This window comes from Sprattus sprattus (genome assembly GCF_963457725.1).
Source record: "Sprattus sprattus genome assembly, chromosome: 10".
NCBI lineage: Eukaryota > Metazoa > Chordata > Actinopteri > Clupeiformes > Clupeidae > Sprattus > Sprattus sprattus.
Window position 1 is genome coordinate 28,837,760 of NC_137908.1, and position 16,567 is coordinate 28,854,326.

A 16,567-nucleotide genomic window follows, 5' to 3' on the forward strand; every position below is an offset into this window, starting at 1 on the left:
ATGAAACGCCTAAACATAGTGCACATTATAGCTGACCAGACCTGTGCAACACCTGAAAGACTTGTTAGACGTGTGTCGGCAGAAACACACTTACCAAAAACACTCTGGATGTTAAGTGCCATCTTGAAACAGCTTGCTTGCTTCTGTAAAACAACACTTTACAGATTGACCTCTTAACCTCCGATGACTGTTGCTTTGGAGGAACCCTCTTAGTTCTCATCTGTAAAGGACCCTTTGGTGGGTCAAAGAATCAACCAAACACTTTCTGTAAGACTGAGCACTTCCCGTTCCTTGATTGGTAAAGGGACAACTGTGATGTAACCCTGCATTGGTAAGGAACAGTAAAGCATAGGTCCCCCTACTCTGCCTGCAGCAGGTTTTGAACTTTGGTGTGCTTATCTGTGTGTTGTCTTTGACCCTCCTGTCATTGTCACCTTAATGAGGAGTGCCTACAGGGGCTGACCAACTGGCTGGGCCTGTTGGGGCAGGCCGGGGTGCTTCTCAGAAGTGACGTGTAACTGCAGGCTGCTAAATTGGTGTACTATAGTGTCATAACAAAAGACTTAACAAGGGAGCAGGTTTCCAGAACACTGCCTCGCTGGCTGCATGCTTCGCATTCTTGGTGTCCGTGGTGACAGCTCACAGGAGCCTTCTTTTCAGATATTACATTAGCATTGATCTTTTCTTCCCAGAACTTTTGTTTTCTTTTGCCTCAGAATGGGAAAAAAATATTAAAAAAATGCTGAGTAACAGGTTTTCATGATGAATTCATGCTCTTTTGACTTCATGGAAGTTTTTCAGCTAAAATAGTAAGTAAGGACAAGTTGTTCGAACTGGCTGTCTTCTTTCCATTGTCACAGCATTATCCACACTGGTCTGAGATTTGTCACAGTCATATGGCTCCATGTAATTAATTGTCTTATTTTGTGGCACTTTAATGGAGACACAGAGTTCATCCAGACATATAAATTTGCCCACTGTATTCCTGAACCCACCTCCCTCTTTCCCATTCCCTTTTTTCTTATTTTCTTTCTCTCCATCCCCTCCCTAGTCGCATGTGCTCATTTTTTCCACTCTCTCAAGGGAAACAATTTTTTTTCTATAATAATATACCCCTCTCTCTCTTTCTCTCTCTTTCTGTGTGTGAGTGAGTGTGTGGTTCTGTGTTAGCCCTTCTGGCCATGCAGAAATCTGTCTGCATGTGCTTTCATTTGTGTATGAAAGTGTCGACTTATATATTTTGATTGCTTGTTCAGTAGTCTCATTCTGCCGTTCATCTGGTTTTTGAAAGTTGCTGCAAGGTTTAGCATCCCCCCCTCGCTACTGAAAGACTCAAAGTGGATCTTTTACTTCCAACGCTCATAATCTCTCCTATCAGACCACACTCCTGCCCTCAGACCTCCTGGGGAAGCCTGAGCCAGCAGACTCTGCCCCGCGTCGCCCCCCCAGCCTTTCCTGAGCAGCCAGTCACCCACCGAGAGCTCCACTCTGTCCCAGGCTGCATGGCCCACATTTCAGCACGTCTAATCGGTAGTGTTCTGTCACATAGCGAGATAAAGCATTGCAGATGAATTAGAGATGAAACCGTTAACCCCGCCAGTGATAGAATGTTCTGTCACTTATGCAGCAAACAGTGGGCTTACACAATTATGTGTGTGTGTGTGTGGTGTGTGTGTGTGTGTGTGTGGTGTGTGTGTGTGTGTGTGTGTGTGTGTGTGTGTGTGGTGACGAGAAACAAGGGGATTAGGTTGCTCAGCACTTATGAGGCACATTGTATTAAATGAATAGTCTCACACACACACACACACACACACACACACACACACACACACACACACTAAAGTTTTTTTGTGATGTAAAATCCGCAAGTCACGAGATATGAAATGTGCAGCTTATCCCACTGCTTATTACGACATGCAGTCCATGTTGAAGGTAATTATGACACAATGCCCTTCTTGCAGTCACAGGTTTCTGTGTGTGTGTGTGCGTGTGCGTGTGCGTGTGTGTGTGCGACCTATAGTGACTCGGCTAGAACCTAAACTCAAGACTAAACTGGTACCGTGGGTGACGCTAAAACTGTGACATGGCAGTCCCCCCCCCCCCCACAGGTTTTATTTCTCCTTCTTGCTGTATTGGGATTATGTTTAGCACCTCTGTCGCTACCTGGGCTGTAGCTGAAGCAATGTGAAGTGCGTAAGATGTTGGTCTGAGTATTGAGTAGAAGAGTAGAGAGGCGCGGCAAGGTTCTGCTTTCCTCAAAAGGAAGTCACAACCACAGGAAAAGGCTATGCTTGACATTGTAATGCCTGCAGATAAAGGAAATTGTATGTCTTGTGTTTATCTGTGTGTGTGTGTGTGTGTGTGTGTGTGTGTGTGTGTGTGGGTCATGTAGGTCACTTTTAGTGGAGACGGCACTGTGGGTATCGGCTCAAACTCCTTGACCTGCGTGGTTTCTTACATTTTTTTTTCTCTTCATTGTTTCTGTTTTCTTTTTTTCTTGCTCTTTTTCTTCATTCCTTGGCCCTTGGCCTCCCTGAGTTGCAAAGGCTGACTTTGTCCCTGGCCAGAGTGCTGGTGGTGGGGCCTGGTGCGTAGCAGATGTGTCCATGTGAAAATCACCCTGAGAGAGCCAGAGTCAGGCCCCTTCTGGCAGGGGCCACGGTGTCAGCTGCAGCACGGCCCAGCCACAGCCATCACTGCTGCAGTGAAGTCATTCCATCTGTCTCGTGTCTCTCTCACTGGCCCTCTGCATTAGTCTGGCTCTAACTAGTCTGGTTTAGACTCTCTGGATCTCTCATTCAAAAAGTGCTACATTGGCATGGTAATCAGGGAACGTCTTTTGCTTAAGCAGTCATACTAATAAGAAACGAAAATGTCTAAAAAACAACAATATACATTGTGTGAGTGGACACACATACTCAATATGTGTGTTTTTGTGTACACCTCTAATTCTCTCTCGCTCTCTTTCTTTGTTTTTTCTCTCCCTCTCTCTCTGAATCTCTTGTTTCTGGCTCCCTATGTGAATGTGAGCCCATTGATTTTTGTCTGCTGTGTACCCTGACATATGTGCACAGGTTCTCAGACCCCTCGTCGCAAAGGCATGTATTGTGATAACGCTAGTTTCTTCTGTGAGTCTGGAACCATTTTGTGTCCAACAGTGGGTTGCAAATTACTTTCTTCCTCTTTCTAACTTCCTGTATCTCGCCCCCCTTTCCTGTAGGTGACAGCTCACGATGGCGCCGTTCTTGCGGATTGCCTTCAATGCGTTTGACCTGGGTGCCTTGCCCCAGATGACCGAGGCTCCTTTCTGTGCCATCAAGATGAAAGAGTCTCTCACAACAGGTTTGTGTGTGTGTGTGTGTGTGTGTGTGTGTGTGTGTGTGTGTGTGTGTGTGTGTGTGTGTGTGTGTGTGTGTGTGTGTGTGTGTGTGTGTGTGTGTGTGTGTGTGTGTGTGTGTGTGTGTGTGTGTGTGTGTGTGTGTGTGTGTGAAGAGGGAGAGAACAGTGGAAGAAGTGTGTGTGTGTCAAGGTCTATGTGGGGAAGAGAGAGAGAGCACAAGAGAGGAAACGTGTGTGTGTGTGTGTGTGTGTGTGTGATCACCCTGATTTTAATCATGTGCCGTTTTAGAGGTAAATTTGAAGAACAAAAACCCACACTGGAAAAAAATCCCATGACTGTGTGTGTTGTAGCTGCTTTGTAAAATGGAATAATTCACTACTGTCCTCACTGTTGTGTCACTGTGTGTGTGTGTGTGTGTGTGTGTGTGTGTGTGTGTGTGTGTGTGTGTGTCTCTGTGTGTGTGTGTTTTTTGAGCTATCCATTAAACCAAATCAATCAGTCGCTCTCACATTTCCATGCGTGTGCTGTTCTCGATCCTCTCTGTCTGCCCCTCTGTCCTCCTCTCTGCGCCACCATCACTCCATCTCTCTATCTCTTTCTATCACTCCATCTCTATCTTTCACTCCATCTCTCTATCTTGCTTTTCTCTGCCACAGTTCTCTCTCTGTCAACTTATATATTCTGCCAATGTAAACACTCTTTTTGATCATTTAATGTGTCCTGACAACAGTGCTGCCAAAATCTCACTCACTCTCTCTCTTTTTCTTTCTTGCAACTTCTTTGTCCAGAGAGGGGCATTACTCTGGTGCAGAGGAAGCCCACTATGTACCCTGCATGGAAGGCCAGTTTTGACGCCCACATCTATGAGGGGCGCGTGCTGCAAGTGGTCCTGATGAAGACGGCCGAGGAGGCCCTGTCCGAGGCCACGGTGGGGGTGTCCGTCCTGGCCGAGCGCTGCAAGAAGGGCAACGGACGATCTGAGTTCTGGGTGGACATGCAGCCATCGGGCAAGGTCCTGATGGCTGTACAGTTCTTCGTGGAGGACCAAGATTCTAAATGCCAAGACATAGGTGAGTGGAACACACTTTCGTGCACATGAACCTTCCAAAGCAGTTTTGTGTAAGCTCAGGTTTAGCCTTGCCAAAACCCTGGTTTCTGTTTCAGTATGAGCACTGCTTGTGAAATACAGGGATGGCTTGATCTAACCACTCCGTTTAGTACAGACCTTGTTATGTCAAGTCCAGTACATAGATAATTAGTATGATATCGGTGTAGTAAAATCCTAATTGCGCCATTGCATAACAGAAAAAAAACTGAGTTGTGAGAGCAGTTGGAGAACTGGGTGCCTGCTTAGCAGAGGGCATGTGGTGACCTCTACTGGTAGGAGCATGCAATTGATATGCATAATACAAAGGAACCGCAGTTAACACAACTAAAGCATTCTCATTTGGCAAACGTGTACATTTAGGAAGCACAATTTGCATTTACAAAATCAACATGTTCTCTGTATGTGTTGTGAAAAGGACAGAAAAGCTTAACCGAAGAGTACATCTGCAGGAAGCAGGGCGGGAGCAGTGTTTGAGCAGTGAGCTGTTGTTCTGAGAGGCCTGGCTAGCATTTAGAATGTATGTGGCTCTGGGGGTGAGGTTGTACCCCCTGTGAGTGCCAGGCTGGCAGGCAGGCCAGCGGGTGGAATGGTGGCCTGGGCAGCAGACGTGGCGTACAGGCAGTGGCAGTGGCAGCGCCCCCAGTCTGGGTTGGCACAGGAAGGGAGAGGGCCAGTCTGCCACACCCCACTCTCATAGATTTCCTGAAAAGCGTCCCAGGCTGGGTTATTTATAGCACGCCTCAATCGCTCTTTCCTCCCTCCCCCCCCTCTCTCTCTCTGTCCCTCTCTCTCTCTCTGTCCCTCTCTCTCTCTCTCTGTCCCTCTCTCTCTCTCTCTGTCCCTCTCTCTCTCTCTCTGTCCCTCTCTCTCGCTCTGTCCCTCTCTCTCTCTGTCCCTCTCTCTCTGTCACTTGGCTACAGAACCACAGGGTCAGAGGGTTCCTGCTGAAAATGCACAGTGCTATCCAGGCCGGAAGCTTTACATACATAGGAAGGTCTGTGTATAATATCAAGCAATTCTCTAGCTTTAACATTGAGATGCCTTCAAAGATGCTGCAACAGAGCGTAGAGTAAAATCTTCAAGCTAATTCAAGCACCCCGAATACTATGATATACCCAAGCCACATCCTTGGAAGTCCATATTCTTCAAGTAATGGTATCAGATTTTAAGCCTAGTAAATTTGAAGGACATCTTTTGGTGACAAAACTTTTGGGAGTAGACAGCTTATATTTTGGACTATACCTATTAAGAAGTGTATGTACAACCTTGACCTGAGACGGTCGAGTGGGAGCCATTGGTACACTTCACATGGAATTACTCTATTGCATTATTACCAGGCGTGTCATTTTTGCTGTATGTTGCTCTGAAATGTTACTGTGGGTGTGTTATTAAAGTTGCAGACCACAATGATCTTATACTGCTTGATAACTCCTGCACCATGTTACGTTAATGTGTGTATCTGTGATTTCAGATGTATATAAGTGTATTTGTGTTTGGATTCATTGAGCAAGCAGGTTTGTGTGTAGTTTCACTGACAAGTCGACTGCTGCCCATACATAGTTCATTTAAGCCCACAAAGAGCCACAGCGGGCAAGAAAAAGAACTGGATAAACATTTAGACACAGAAATATTAATATCATGTTCAAACACCATTTACAACTGAATACAAACACCATTTACAACATCACAACTAAATACAAACACAATTTACAACTTCACAACTAAATACAAGGCATACAAATGTAAGGATAAAGATATTAAAATGTGTTTGTAGTTAATTTAACTTTTAATGAGATAACAGTAATAGATTCAGCTATGTGGCGAATGTCTAATACCAAGCTAACTTCACCTCGGTGGTCAATCAATCACACACCTGATACTAAAGGAGTGGGAGATTAAGCAGTGGCAGTGGTTGAAACAGACTGCGCCTAATCTTGCACCACCATCTGGAAGCCAGAAGTGAAAATAAGTTGCAATTTAACATCAAGGCTTATTTTCTGCAATTTTATGTGCAGTCTATGCAGTAAATAAGAAAATATGGAGCGCTGCGTAAAAATTGAGTAAATTACTGATTTTGCATTGAAGTCGCAAATCGCAGAAAAACAAATAACTTGAGTGACTGTCTAGGAGGCTCATTGCAATGTATTTGTGGAGTGGCACCAAATTGTGAATAATGCCACCTGTTGGAGCAGTCAATTCAGTCAGCTTCTCATTACTTACAAAAATGTTTGCTCATCCTGCTTGCGACTGTGTGCCGGAAATGTAATCATTCAAGATAACACACGGAAAATATCTTATTTCACTTCATTATTGTTTATTCTCTCACCAATGCGTGGTCATGTTACGCACAGCTATGTGTTACGTCTAGTTTCTGTTCTTTTATCTCATGTCTAGTTTCTGACCTCTCACCCAGTCGTCGCCCCCCCCCTCCCCGCCACAATGTGTAGTTGGCGAACCCAGTGGACCCCTGTTCTTTTGTGTTTGTGCTGGGTGGTCAATAAGAATGAGACAAACCCCCCAGCCCTGAACTAAGACTTGTGCAGTGTGGATCCTCAGTGCCCTCATGCTATACTGATCACCTGTGGCTAGCCACCACCACAAATACACACACACACTCAAACACTCAATCACACACAAACACACACACACTCAAACACACACAGACAAACACACACACACACACACACACACACACACACACACACACACACACACACTCTCTCTCTCTCACACACGCACACACGCACACACACACACACACAGACACACACACATTCATACTCACTGACAAGCATACAGTAGCTTGTTGCCTTAGACATGCTGTACAGTTCCACGGAGCATGCCTTATGGATTGTGTTGATGCCTTGGATGTTATCACCGAATTACTAAGTCTCACCCTCTAGAAATATCCTCATTCCTTCTTAATGTTCATTTAATTGCAATATTCTCCGGTTGACGTGTAACTAGATTTAATGCCAGAGATTTTATATTAGCCTTGCCAGTCATGAACATAACTAAGTAGAAGAATTTAACAAAAGCACAACAGTTTGACTGAAATGTTTCCATGATCCATCACCATGTCAGCTTCCAAACCGCTCTGTCCCATTTGTGTGTGTGTCCCCCACCCCAGACTCCAAGCTGCCAGTGACGGAAAGGGAGGATGAGGTGGATGGGGCGATGACCCTGAACAGACGGCGTGGAGCCATTAAGCAGGCCAAGGTCCACTTCATCAAGAACCATGAGTTCACGGCCACCTTCTTCAAACAGCCCACCTTCTGCTCTGTGTGTCGGGAGTTTGTCTGGTGAGCCCCCTGTCTCCTGCCACCTCTGGCCTTTCTCTTGGACAGCAGTAGCTAGATTTGGGGGGTTGAGATTGCTCTCTTTGGAGACCACTATCAATGTAATTGTGACTCCCACTGGTGTATGCGCCTATGGAAATATTCAATTTAATTCAATTTAATTTGATTTATATAGCGCCAATAAACATCGAAATTGTCTCTAAGCGCTTTACAGAAATACAATCAGTATTAACGATTATAAAGATATTGTTTGTAGGAAAGGTTAGTCTGTTCAAGGGCTACAAGAGCCTTAGTCAGTAGTCTCTGTCAATATATAGAGGGGTGTAAACCCCTAAATATTTTTTCAGGTTCTGGTTCATTTAATGTATACTTGTGCAACAGAGAGAGAATAAGACTGTTCTCTTATGGATGTGTGAAGATTGATTTAGATTTTCCACTGCCCTTCCTTGTCATCTCAGTCCATGTTTTGCTTCTGTCTTTATTGACGGTTGTAGTCTGTTATAACCAAGAACCTCTCTAATATTTTGTCTTTTTTTTTTTTTTACAGGGGACTCAATAAACAAGGATACAAGTGCAGACGTAAGTGCCAGTCTCAGTAAACAGACCCCTTGAATCCATTCTAAGCAACACTTGGAAATGCTGGCGGTGATTATCCTGTAATTCAAAAAATTGCTCTCATCTGTCCTGACTGTCTCGAGTGCTTTAATTTTTCAGAATGCAATGCAGCCATCCACAAGAAATGCATCGATAAAATCATCGGCCGATGCACGGGAACGGCAGCCAACAGCCGTGACACAATGGTAAGCGTAACCTCACAATCTCAGCTATTAGCTTTGCATGTGTTTTTTAGCATCACATTGGACACGTATCAGAAACCCCCCATTGGTTAAACACAGTTAAGCCCACAAGCATGTATGTGAATGCCCAATTGCCTGTCCCTCTCTTGATCAATGTAGAAACTGGTCTTTCTGTTATGGAAAACTCCCAGAGTGAAGGTGATTGCGTCAGAGCCACAGAGATCACGCCCTTTAAAAGGAGGATTAAAAGATATCCCCACTCTGCCTTGAAAGGATGAGATCATTTCAGCACTTTAAGCACCACAAACAGTGTGAAGTTCCAAGGGGCAAGTAGTGCAGGCAGACAGCAAAACTCACCAGTCAGTCAGTCAGTTCAGTAGGTCCTATATCGCAGTATTGTTTCAACAGAGCAAGATGGCAGCAACAGAAAAAAACCTCACTCTCTAGTGATTGTTCTGTGTTGTAGTCAGAGCTGGGAAAGGAGCATTGTGTCCTCATCCCTCTCTCTTTGCTGGATGGGGTCAATCTGCTCGTGTGTATCAAAGACCAACTTCTTCACAGTTGTCTCTGAGGTGCTGATCCAGACGTCTGTGAGGGTCAGGGTGCAGTGCTAGGGGGGAGAGAGAGAGAGAGGGAGAGGGAGAGGAGACATACTTCACACTCACAGTTCTCCAGGAGGAGCCCCACACCCCAGGCTCCCAGGTTTGCAGGCCCACATGAGGAAGCTCAGGGCAGGGGTGCGCTGCTGGCAAAGGCCAGCCCTGAAGCTGGAGCCCATGGTTATGGTGAGCAATGATGTTTGCTGTGTGTGTCCGCAGTTCCAGAAGGAGCGCTTCAAGATTGACATGCCACACCGCTTCAAGATGCATAACTACATGAGCCCCACGTTTTGTGACCACTGTGGCAGCCTGCTCTGGGGGATGGTCAGGCAAGGCCTTAAATGTGAAGGTAGGGTTGTTCAACAGTCTCGCCTTTTTGTAGTTTTCGTTCTTTTTTATTCTTCCTTCCACTGTGTGTATTCTTTACTATTTATTATTTTGTTGTGTGTGTTCTTCATTCTAAGATTGTGGGATGAACGTCCATCGCAAGTGCCAGGGCAAAGTAGCCAACCTCTGTGGCATCAACCAAAAACTGCTGGCTGAGGCACTCACACAAGTTAGCCTGGTGAGCAACAAAAACACACTAACAAAGTAGCATTAAAAACGGTGCACACATCATTAAACACTCTTTTGGGAGATGTAATACTGCTTGTTATGGCATACATGAAATTATTTATTTTCTAGAAATCATCCACAAGGCGGTCTGACCCGTCTGTGGTAGATATAGGAATCTACCAGGACATTCCCAAAGGCCCTGCAGCAGACCCTAGTGGTGAGAATACTGTCTTTGGTCTGTCATTTACCTACATGTTCACAAACGGATATCGTCTGGTGGAAAATAGGCCATCACAAACAGTTATGAAGAACATATTTGAGATTGTTATATGGGCCAAAAAAATATGTTCTTTGACATTGTTTTTATTTTCTCAGCTGCTTCGTTTGGCACCACTCCTGCCGCCACACCGGGATCAGCCATCATCCACCAGAACCGTATCACCATAAACAACTTTGTGTTCCACAAAGTGCTGGGAAAAGGTAGCTTTGGCAAGGTGAGTCAATAGGCTGTGGTAAGCAACACATCCCACCTGAAGGCCAGGATTCCCTTTCTGCAGCCACTAAATGCCTCATTGTCCGATGTGCCCATGTAGGTGATGTTGGCTGAACTGAAAGGCCACGGCGAGTACTTCGCAGTCAAAGCCCTAAAGAAGGATGTGGTCTTGATGGATGATGATGTTGAATGCACTATGGTGGAGAAGAGGGTTCTTGCACTCGCCTGGGATAACCCCTTCCTCACACATCTCTACTCCACCTTCCATACCAAGGTGAGAACATTTACCACGTTACCACGGCGACTTCACGCAAAGAAGATGGTGCCTCTTTTGGAACAGTATGACTGAGTTGTGATGAGCCAACACCCCCAGGATTGACTAATGGCAACATCCATTTAAGGGACCAAAAACCATAAACTATACACTACAGGCCAGAGTAGAGTCCACAAAATGTATCCTAGCAAATCCTTGCATCATATATTTACTATTGTGAGCAAAGAGGGTTAATGAGTCAATCTTTTTGTCTGTTAATTCTTGCCTACTTGCCTTTTGTCTACTGATTCTTGTTTTCTGAATGATTTCTGATCCTCTTAGGATGCCATAAGCTTTATTAAAGTAATCAAGACAGGCAAGTCATGCAGCACATCACTGCAGTTGGACCTATAGTTAAATTAGGCTATTGTTTTTCATACATCCTAGTGTTCTGATTCATAGTTGAAATGTTTTGTAGCCACACAAATCTCACAAATTAACATCTTTGTTTTTCTAGTTTTACACAGCGTATCTTCAGTGCACTTCATTACACAGCAGCCAATAGAGAGTAGATGTATGATTAGGCATAATGACTGAGTAATAAGAATTTTGGTAGATGAAATATGGTCAGAGTATAAGAGGTATTAATGAGAAGTATATTCAAAAAGAGTGTGTGTGTGTCTGCTTGCCAACAGGAACACTTATTCTTTGTAATGGAGTACCTGAATGGTGGAGACCTCATGTTTCACATACAGGATAAAGGGCGCTTTGACCTGTACAGAGCTACGTGAGTACTCTCATATATACTGTCATCACACACACCCTTAAGCAATTTCCCTCTGCTGCTGCCATCTCTAGCCTGGAAATGTATTTTCCTCACATTACTCTTCCCTTTCACCTTACTGCATGCCTTACTCCAACAGACACCTGCCACTTCTGGCCATCTCTAAGCAGCATTCTGCAAAAAAAGGCTTTCAGAAGGAGGAGTTTTGTGAAGGGCTCTAAAGCTCTATGCCTCCATCTCAAAATAGATTCCCTAGCTGTTCGAAATGTAGTTATTCCAGAATCACTGAAAGCCTGCAGTATTTGTCTGGTGATCTGTAATTCTATTTTTAAATGCAGCCTTCCTTCCCTCACACACATACAGGTTCTATTCTGCAGAGATCATCTGTGGACTGCAGTTCCTCCACTCCAGAGGAATAATTTACAGGTTGGCCATCTTATTCCCACTTGCTGACATACCCATGTAGAAGGAGCGTGGCAGACTTTTATGTTGAAAATCAAAGATGGAACACAGTGCTGATTAAAAAGCAGATCTGTGAGCTGTCAGAAGCCCGCCTTTGTATGTGTGACACACAGGAAGCGTGCACCACCATCTATAAACCCACAGAAGTGCAAAATGCAGCTTCCTGCATTGGATACCACATAAGAGGGGAAAAGCCTGGTCACAGGCTGCTAGCTAGTCAGAGGTTTTGCTAAACACTGCTGTTTGTGTAGAGCAGTCTGAATGTTCAGTGGCTCATACTGTATGGCTGTCAATCCACATAGCTACTTCAGGGGCTGGACATGCAGTGCCATTGTTGAAAAGAAACAAAGAGTGACTTTATTATTGCTGTGATGAAAACAACTTTTCATTTTTACCATCCCTTCATTTTTTACCACCAGAGATCTGAAGTTAGATAATGTAATGTTGGACAAAGAGGGGCATGTCAAAATTGCAGACTTTGGCATGTGCAAGGAGAACATGATCGGAGATAACCGTGCCACTACATTCTGTGGCACACCAGACTACATTGCGCCTGAGGTACATAAAGCATGCCATCAATTGTTGTGTGAGAAAGCAGCAGTTTGCCTGTCTGGTTTCCATGTTTGTTTTTTCATTTTCACACAAATTTCACTAAATGAATGTTTAAAGTACTATAACAAAAACACCCTTACAGGAGGTCCCTTTGTCAAATGAGTTACTTTGATTACCTCCTATGAATAATGTAGCTGAAGCAATTAAAAGGCTGTCATCACTGTTGCGTAATAAGATCACATGTCTGTCATTAATGGCCTGCACCTCTGCTGCCTGACAGATCCTGCTGGGCCAGAGGTACTCCTTCTCAGTGGACTGGTGGTCATTCGGCGTGCTACTGTATGAGATGCTGATTGGTCAGTCGCCCTTCCAAGGTGATGACGAGGATGAGCTCTTTGAATCAATCCGCATGGATGTGCCACACTATCCTCGGTGGATCACTAAAGAAGCTAAAGACTTACTGGAAAAGGTAAACTTTATTTGCTTAAATGAATGAATGTTTGGTAAACAAAATGTTTATGAAAATAGTCTTCCACTTCTTTCGGAAGGCTTTCTTTTCAAGAAAAAGGGTTGTAATTGTGGCAAATCTTATTATTGTTTGTTAACAAATGGTGTTTGAGGTGTTTAAGTATAAACTGTGAATGGAACATTTTACTTATCTGCTTCTTGGTACAAAGCTTTATCTTATCTATGTGGTCATTTTAGAACAACCAGCTTCTCAGTGTGTCCTTCTCTGTCAGAGAGGCATTTTAAGTATGTGACTTAATGATGTATAGCAGACCATATAGCCATGCTTGAAGGAATAATAAGAAGGTGATGCAGTATTTAGTGTACTGTGTATATATACACATTTGTCTTTACTCCTAGTCCCTCTGCAGAATGTGGTAGTTATTGATTGATCGTCTAGATAGCGGGGTAGTACAACAGTTCCCAATCTACTAGTGCATTGACTGGCTAATGGGTGAAATCAGCAATATTCTTTGATTCCCAAGCTTCCATTGAGCAAAGTGCAACTTTTTAAATGAATACTGTGAGGGTTTAAGAAGATGTATATTTGGAGACAGAGAAAATTGTTGTACTCTAAATATGGTTTCTTTCACTAAGTAAATCACCCACAAGAGTTCTTGTGACATTTCAAGTCAGTGCCTTATCTGACCCTCTTGACTTGTCTCCCAGCTGTTTGAGCGTGATCCAACCCGTCGGCTCGGCATTGTGGGAAACATTCGGGGTCATTCCTTTTTCAAGACCATCAACTGGCCGGCCCTTGAGAAGAGAGAAGTGTCCCCACCATTCAAGCCTAAAGTGGTATGAGCATTTTACTTTTCATTTCAACGTGTGGCTCGTTTTATTTTGCATTTTCAGAAATCCCCAGAGAGTTTGCCACTGAATAATAATAAGTGGAAGTGCATATTCTGGTTTATTTGTTAAAGCAGTTTTATTTTACACATGATGGACCTAATCATTCAACATTTTGTGAATGTTGTCATCCAATTTAATAAAACATTTTGCTAGGCTAATATGATTTTCACTCAGAGTGATTCTTAATAGTTCACTTACTGTTTAGAGGCTTTTTTCATGTCTGAGTCACTGCTTTGTCAGCTGTGTCTTATCATTGACACCATTATTCTGGGACTGATCCACCCATTCCCACACCATTTTGTGTGCAGCAGACCAGTCACCTCTCCATGTTAAGGTCTATCTTACCGTATCTCTTCCCCCTAACTGACACCTCTCCTCCTGCCATCACCAGAAATCCCCCAGCGACTGCAGCAACTTCGACCGGGAGTTCCTGAGTGAGAAGCCCAAACTGTCCCACTGCGACAAAAACCTCATTGACTCCATGGATCAGACAGCCTTCGCAGGCTTCTCCTTTATCAACCCCAAGTTGGAGCACATTCTGGATAAGTGAGGAGGACATGTGGACTTTGACCGCTCCCATCCCAGTCAATCGCTGTGCAATAGAAGAAGGGGGAGGGGTGCGTGATTTTTTAGCAAAGGGTTGGGATAAAGGCAGTGTTACATTTGAAGTACTCCAAAGGATTGAATCAGCAAATGGTATGTTCCTCTTGTGATCAAAACTTTAATTTGTGGGAATATCTGAAGTACGGTGTTATGGTAATATTCAGTGCATTCAGCACATTCAGTGACATGCTCATTTGATATAACACACACACACACACACACACACACACACACACACACACACACACACACACACACACACATTCATACACCCACAAAACACTCTTACACATACAAACAATTCCTTCATTGACTGAGAAGCACTGACATAAGACTTTAGAAAAGGGACCGTCTCTCATATTTATCTTTTAACTCCAAATTGGTGTTTAGTTTCTCATCCTTGGATGTCTGAGGATACACTTCGGCCTTACCTCTTTTAAATTACCTTTGTATACCTCCTGAATCTACGAGAAATGTTCTAGAGAACAAATTAACACAAATGAGCTTTTAAAACTCTGAACTGTGCAACGTTTTATGGAGTAATTGAAGTTCACACCAGTCCTATTGTGGTACCCCATACAAATTGGGACTAGGTGTTGCACTAATGCTTTCGCAATAAGGTCCCCTTTGTGTGGCCATACCAGCACATATCTTTGAGTGCTACATGTAGTCAGACTCCACATAACTGAATGGTATTACTGAAATGGTACCTATGGGTGTAATGGGATGTTCTCCTCTGGATAAAATAGTAAACATATATGTATGTAATTTTACTTGAATGTTGGCATTTTAACAAAAAAGATTTTGTATATAAAAATATATGTATATTGCTCAATCCTCATTATTGGGAGGCTATAAGGATCTTCTTTTTTACTGTCATCAAATCTCATGTCCCAGGACAAATAAAGGCATTTAACTCTCGAAACCATCGTGGCTGTGTTGAATACACCCAATTCATGCCACATTTCTATCTGATTCACTATAGGAAATTAGCCATGAGCTTGCCATCTAGCGACCAGTGAGAACATTGCATGTATAGAATAATTTGTTCGGATATCCTCTGCTCGCTGCTCCTTGGCCAAGCGCGCGGTGGGTGAAGGTACAAGTTTTTCCCTAACGAAGGCGTGCTGAAGCGTGGTCAACACCGAGTCCGCCTGTATGAGGCACTTCAACCTTATACAGAACTCTTCAAATGTCAAAAATAGTACACTTTAATGCTTAGGCCTTTGTTAAATATTTTTTCCAAAATCTGCATTGACCGAAACACATGTCACTAGCTTATGTGTTTGTTTTTAGCCATTGTGTGTGGTTAAGGACTACAATTATTTGGTTTAATTGACTGGAAACATGCTTACATACACTGAAAATGTGAACAACAACAACAACAACAAAAAATCCCAGTGGTTGCCGTCGATTAACATTCAGCACACAAAGTAATGACAAACGCAGTGGTAAAGCCTACCACCTCCCTTAAAAGAAACGAGTCAAAAATATGAGGCTCTAATTTAAGACGCGGGCTAGGCTATTGTATAGAATATTCCAGACACCACATTTGTCTTTGTTGCAATAGCTTCGTCGTTTAAGTAAATGGCTTAAAACAACTCCGCCTTTCAGTTGATGCAAAATGGGTCTAGGTGTAGCCTGTGAAAATCCTCGGCGTGTCAAACTCTCAGGTCTACAACACGACCTTTTTTAATGTATGATGGTTAAGGCTACGATTGCGTCCGTTGGTCACGATCTCGAGGAGTTCACAATAAACTCCTAACTGACGGGGGTAGCCTATTCCATTGGTGGTCATTGTTTAAAAAACATACACATTAAGTGCATATTCTATGGCACATAGAACGCAACCTAGCTATGCCTGAAATTAAATACATGTGACCCAGTTGAACTGAGTCGAAGGTAATAAGGAATGCGTTGAAAAATTATGCCGCCACAACATCCAGGACTACAGCCTGTACATTCAAGTAACCCACATTTCTTTCGTCTAGTTTCACTGACATACATGAATGATTTCGTCGACTGTTATAGGCAACGGAAAGATGCTCTCTACGTTTGATGTTTCAGGGAAACATAAGGGTAAAATAACTGATCAGACTTGGCGAGGCTTCCCTCACTGCGGCGCAATTCTGCCCAGACTAGTAGTTGTAGCGTAATAGATAAAGCATTTATGGCAGTCATAGGCTAATAATGGCATCGGACAAAGGGAGAAAGGAAACATAGTTTGATGTCCCAGCCGATTAACTGAATTTTTTTTTCTCTCGTTTTGCAAGTCCAGCATCTAACTTATTTATACTGCGTTAAAAAAGAGAAGTATATGACTAAGCAGGTTCGTTCAGACAGGTTCGTTCAACGATTAGAGT

General features: G+C 43.6%; 1 protein-coding gene across 1 annotated transcript; it reads left to right on the forward strand.

Moving 5' to 3' along the window:
- Window positions 1-3,233: 3,233 nt before the first annotated feature.
- prkcdb (protein kinase C, delta b) lies at window positions 3,234-14,656 on the forward strand (the record flags this gene model as incomplete). The annotated part of the gene is made up of 16 exons (XM_080845464.1): window positions 3,234-3,342; window positions 4,129-4,410; window positions 7,579-7,750; window positions 8,295-8,326; window positions 8,462-8,547; window positions 9,363-9,492; window positions 9,608-9,708; window positions 9,828-9,915; window positions 10,074-10,192; window positions 10,292-10,465; window positions 11,140-11,231; window positions 11,592-11,654; window positions 12,110-12,248; window positions 12,523-12,711; window positions 13,419-13,547; window positions 13,993-14,656. 16 exons carry the CDS (start codon window positions 3,234-3,236, stop codon window positions 14,149-14,151), a joined length of 2,064 nt encoding a protein of 687 aa, XP_080701590.1. The 3' UTR covers window positions 14,152-14,656.
- Between the last annotated feature and the right edge of the window lie 1,911 nt (window positions 14,657-16,567).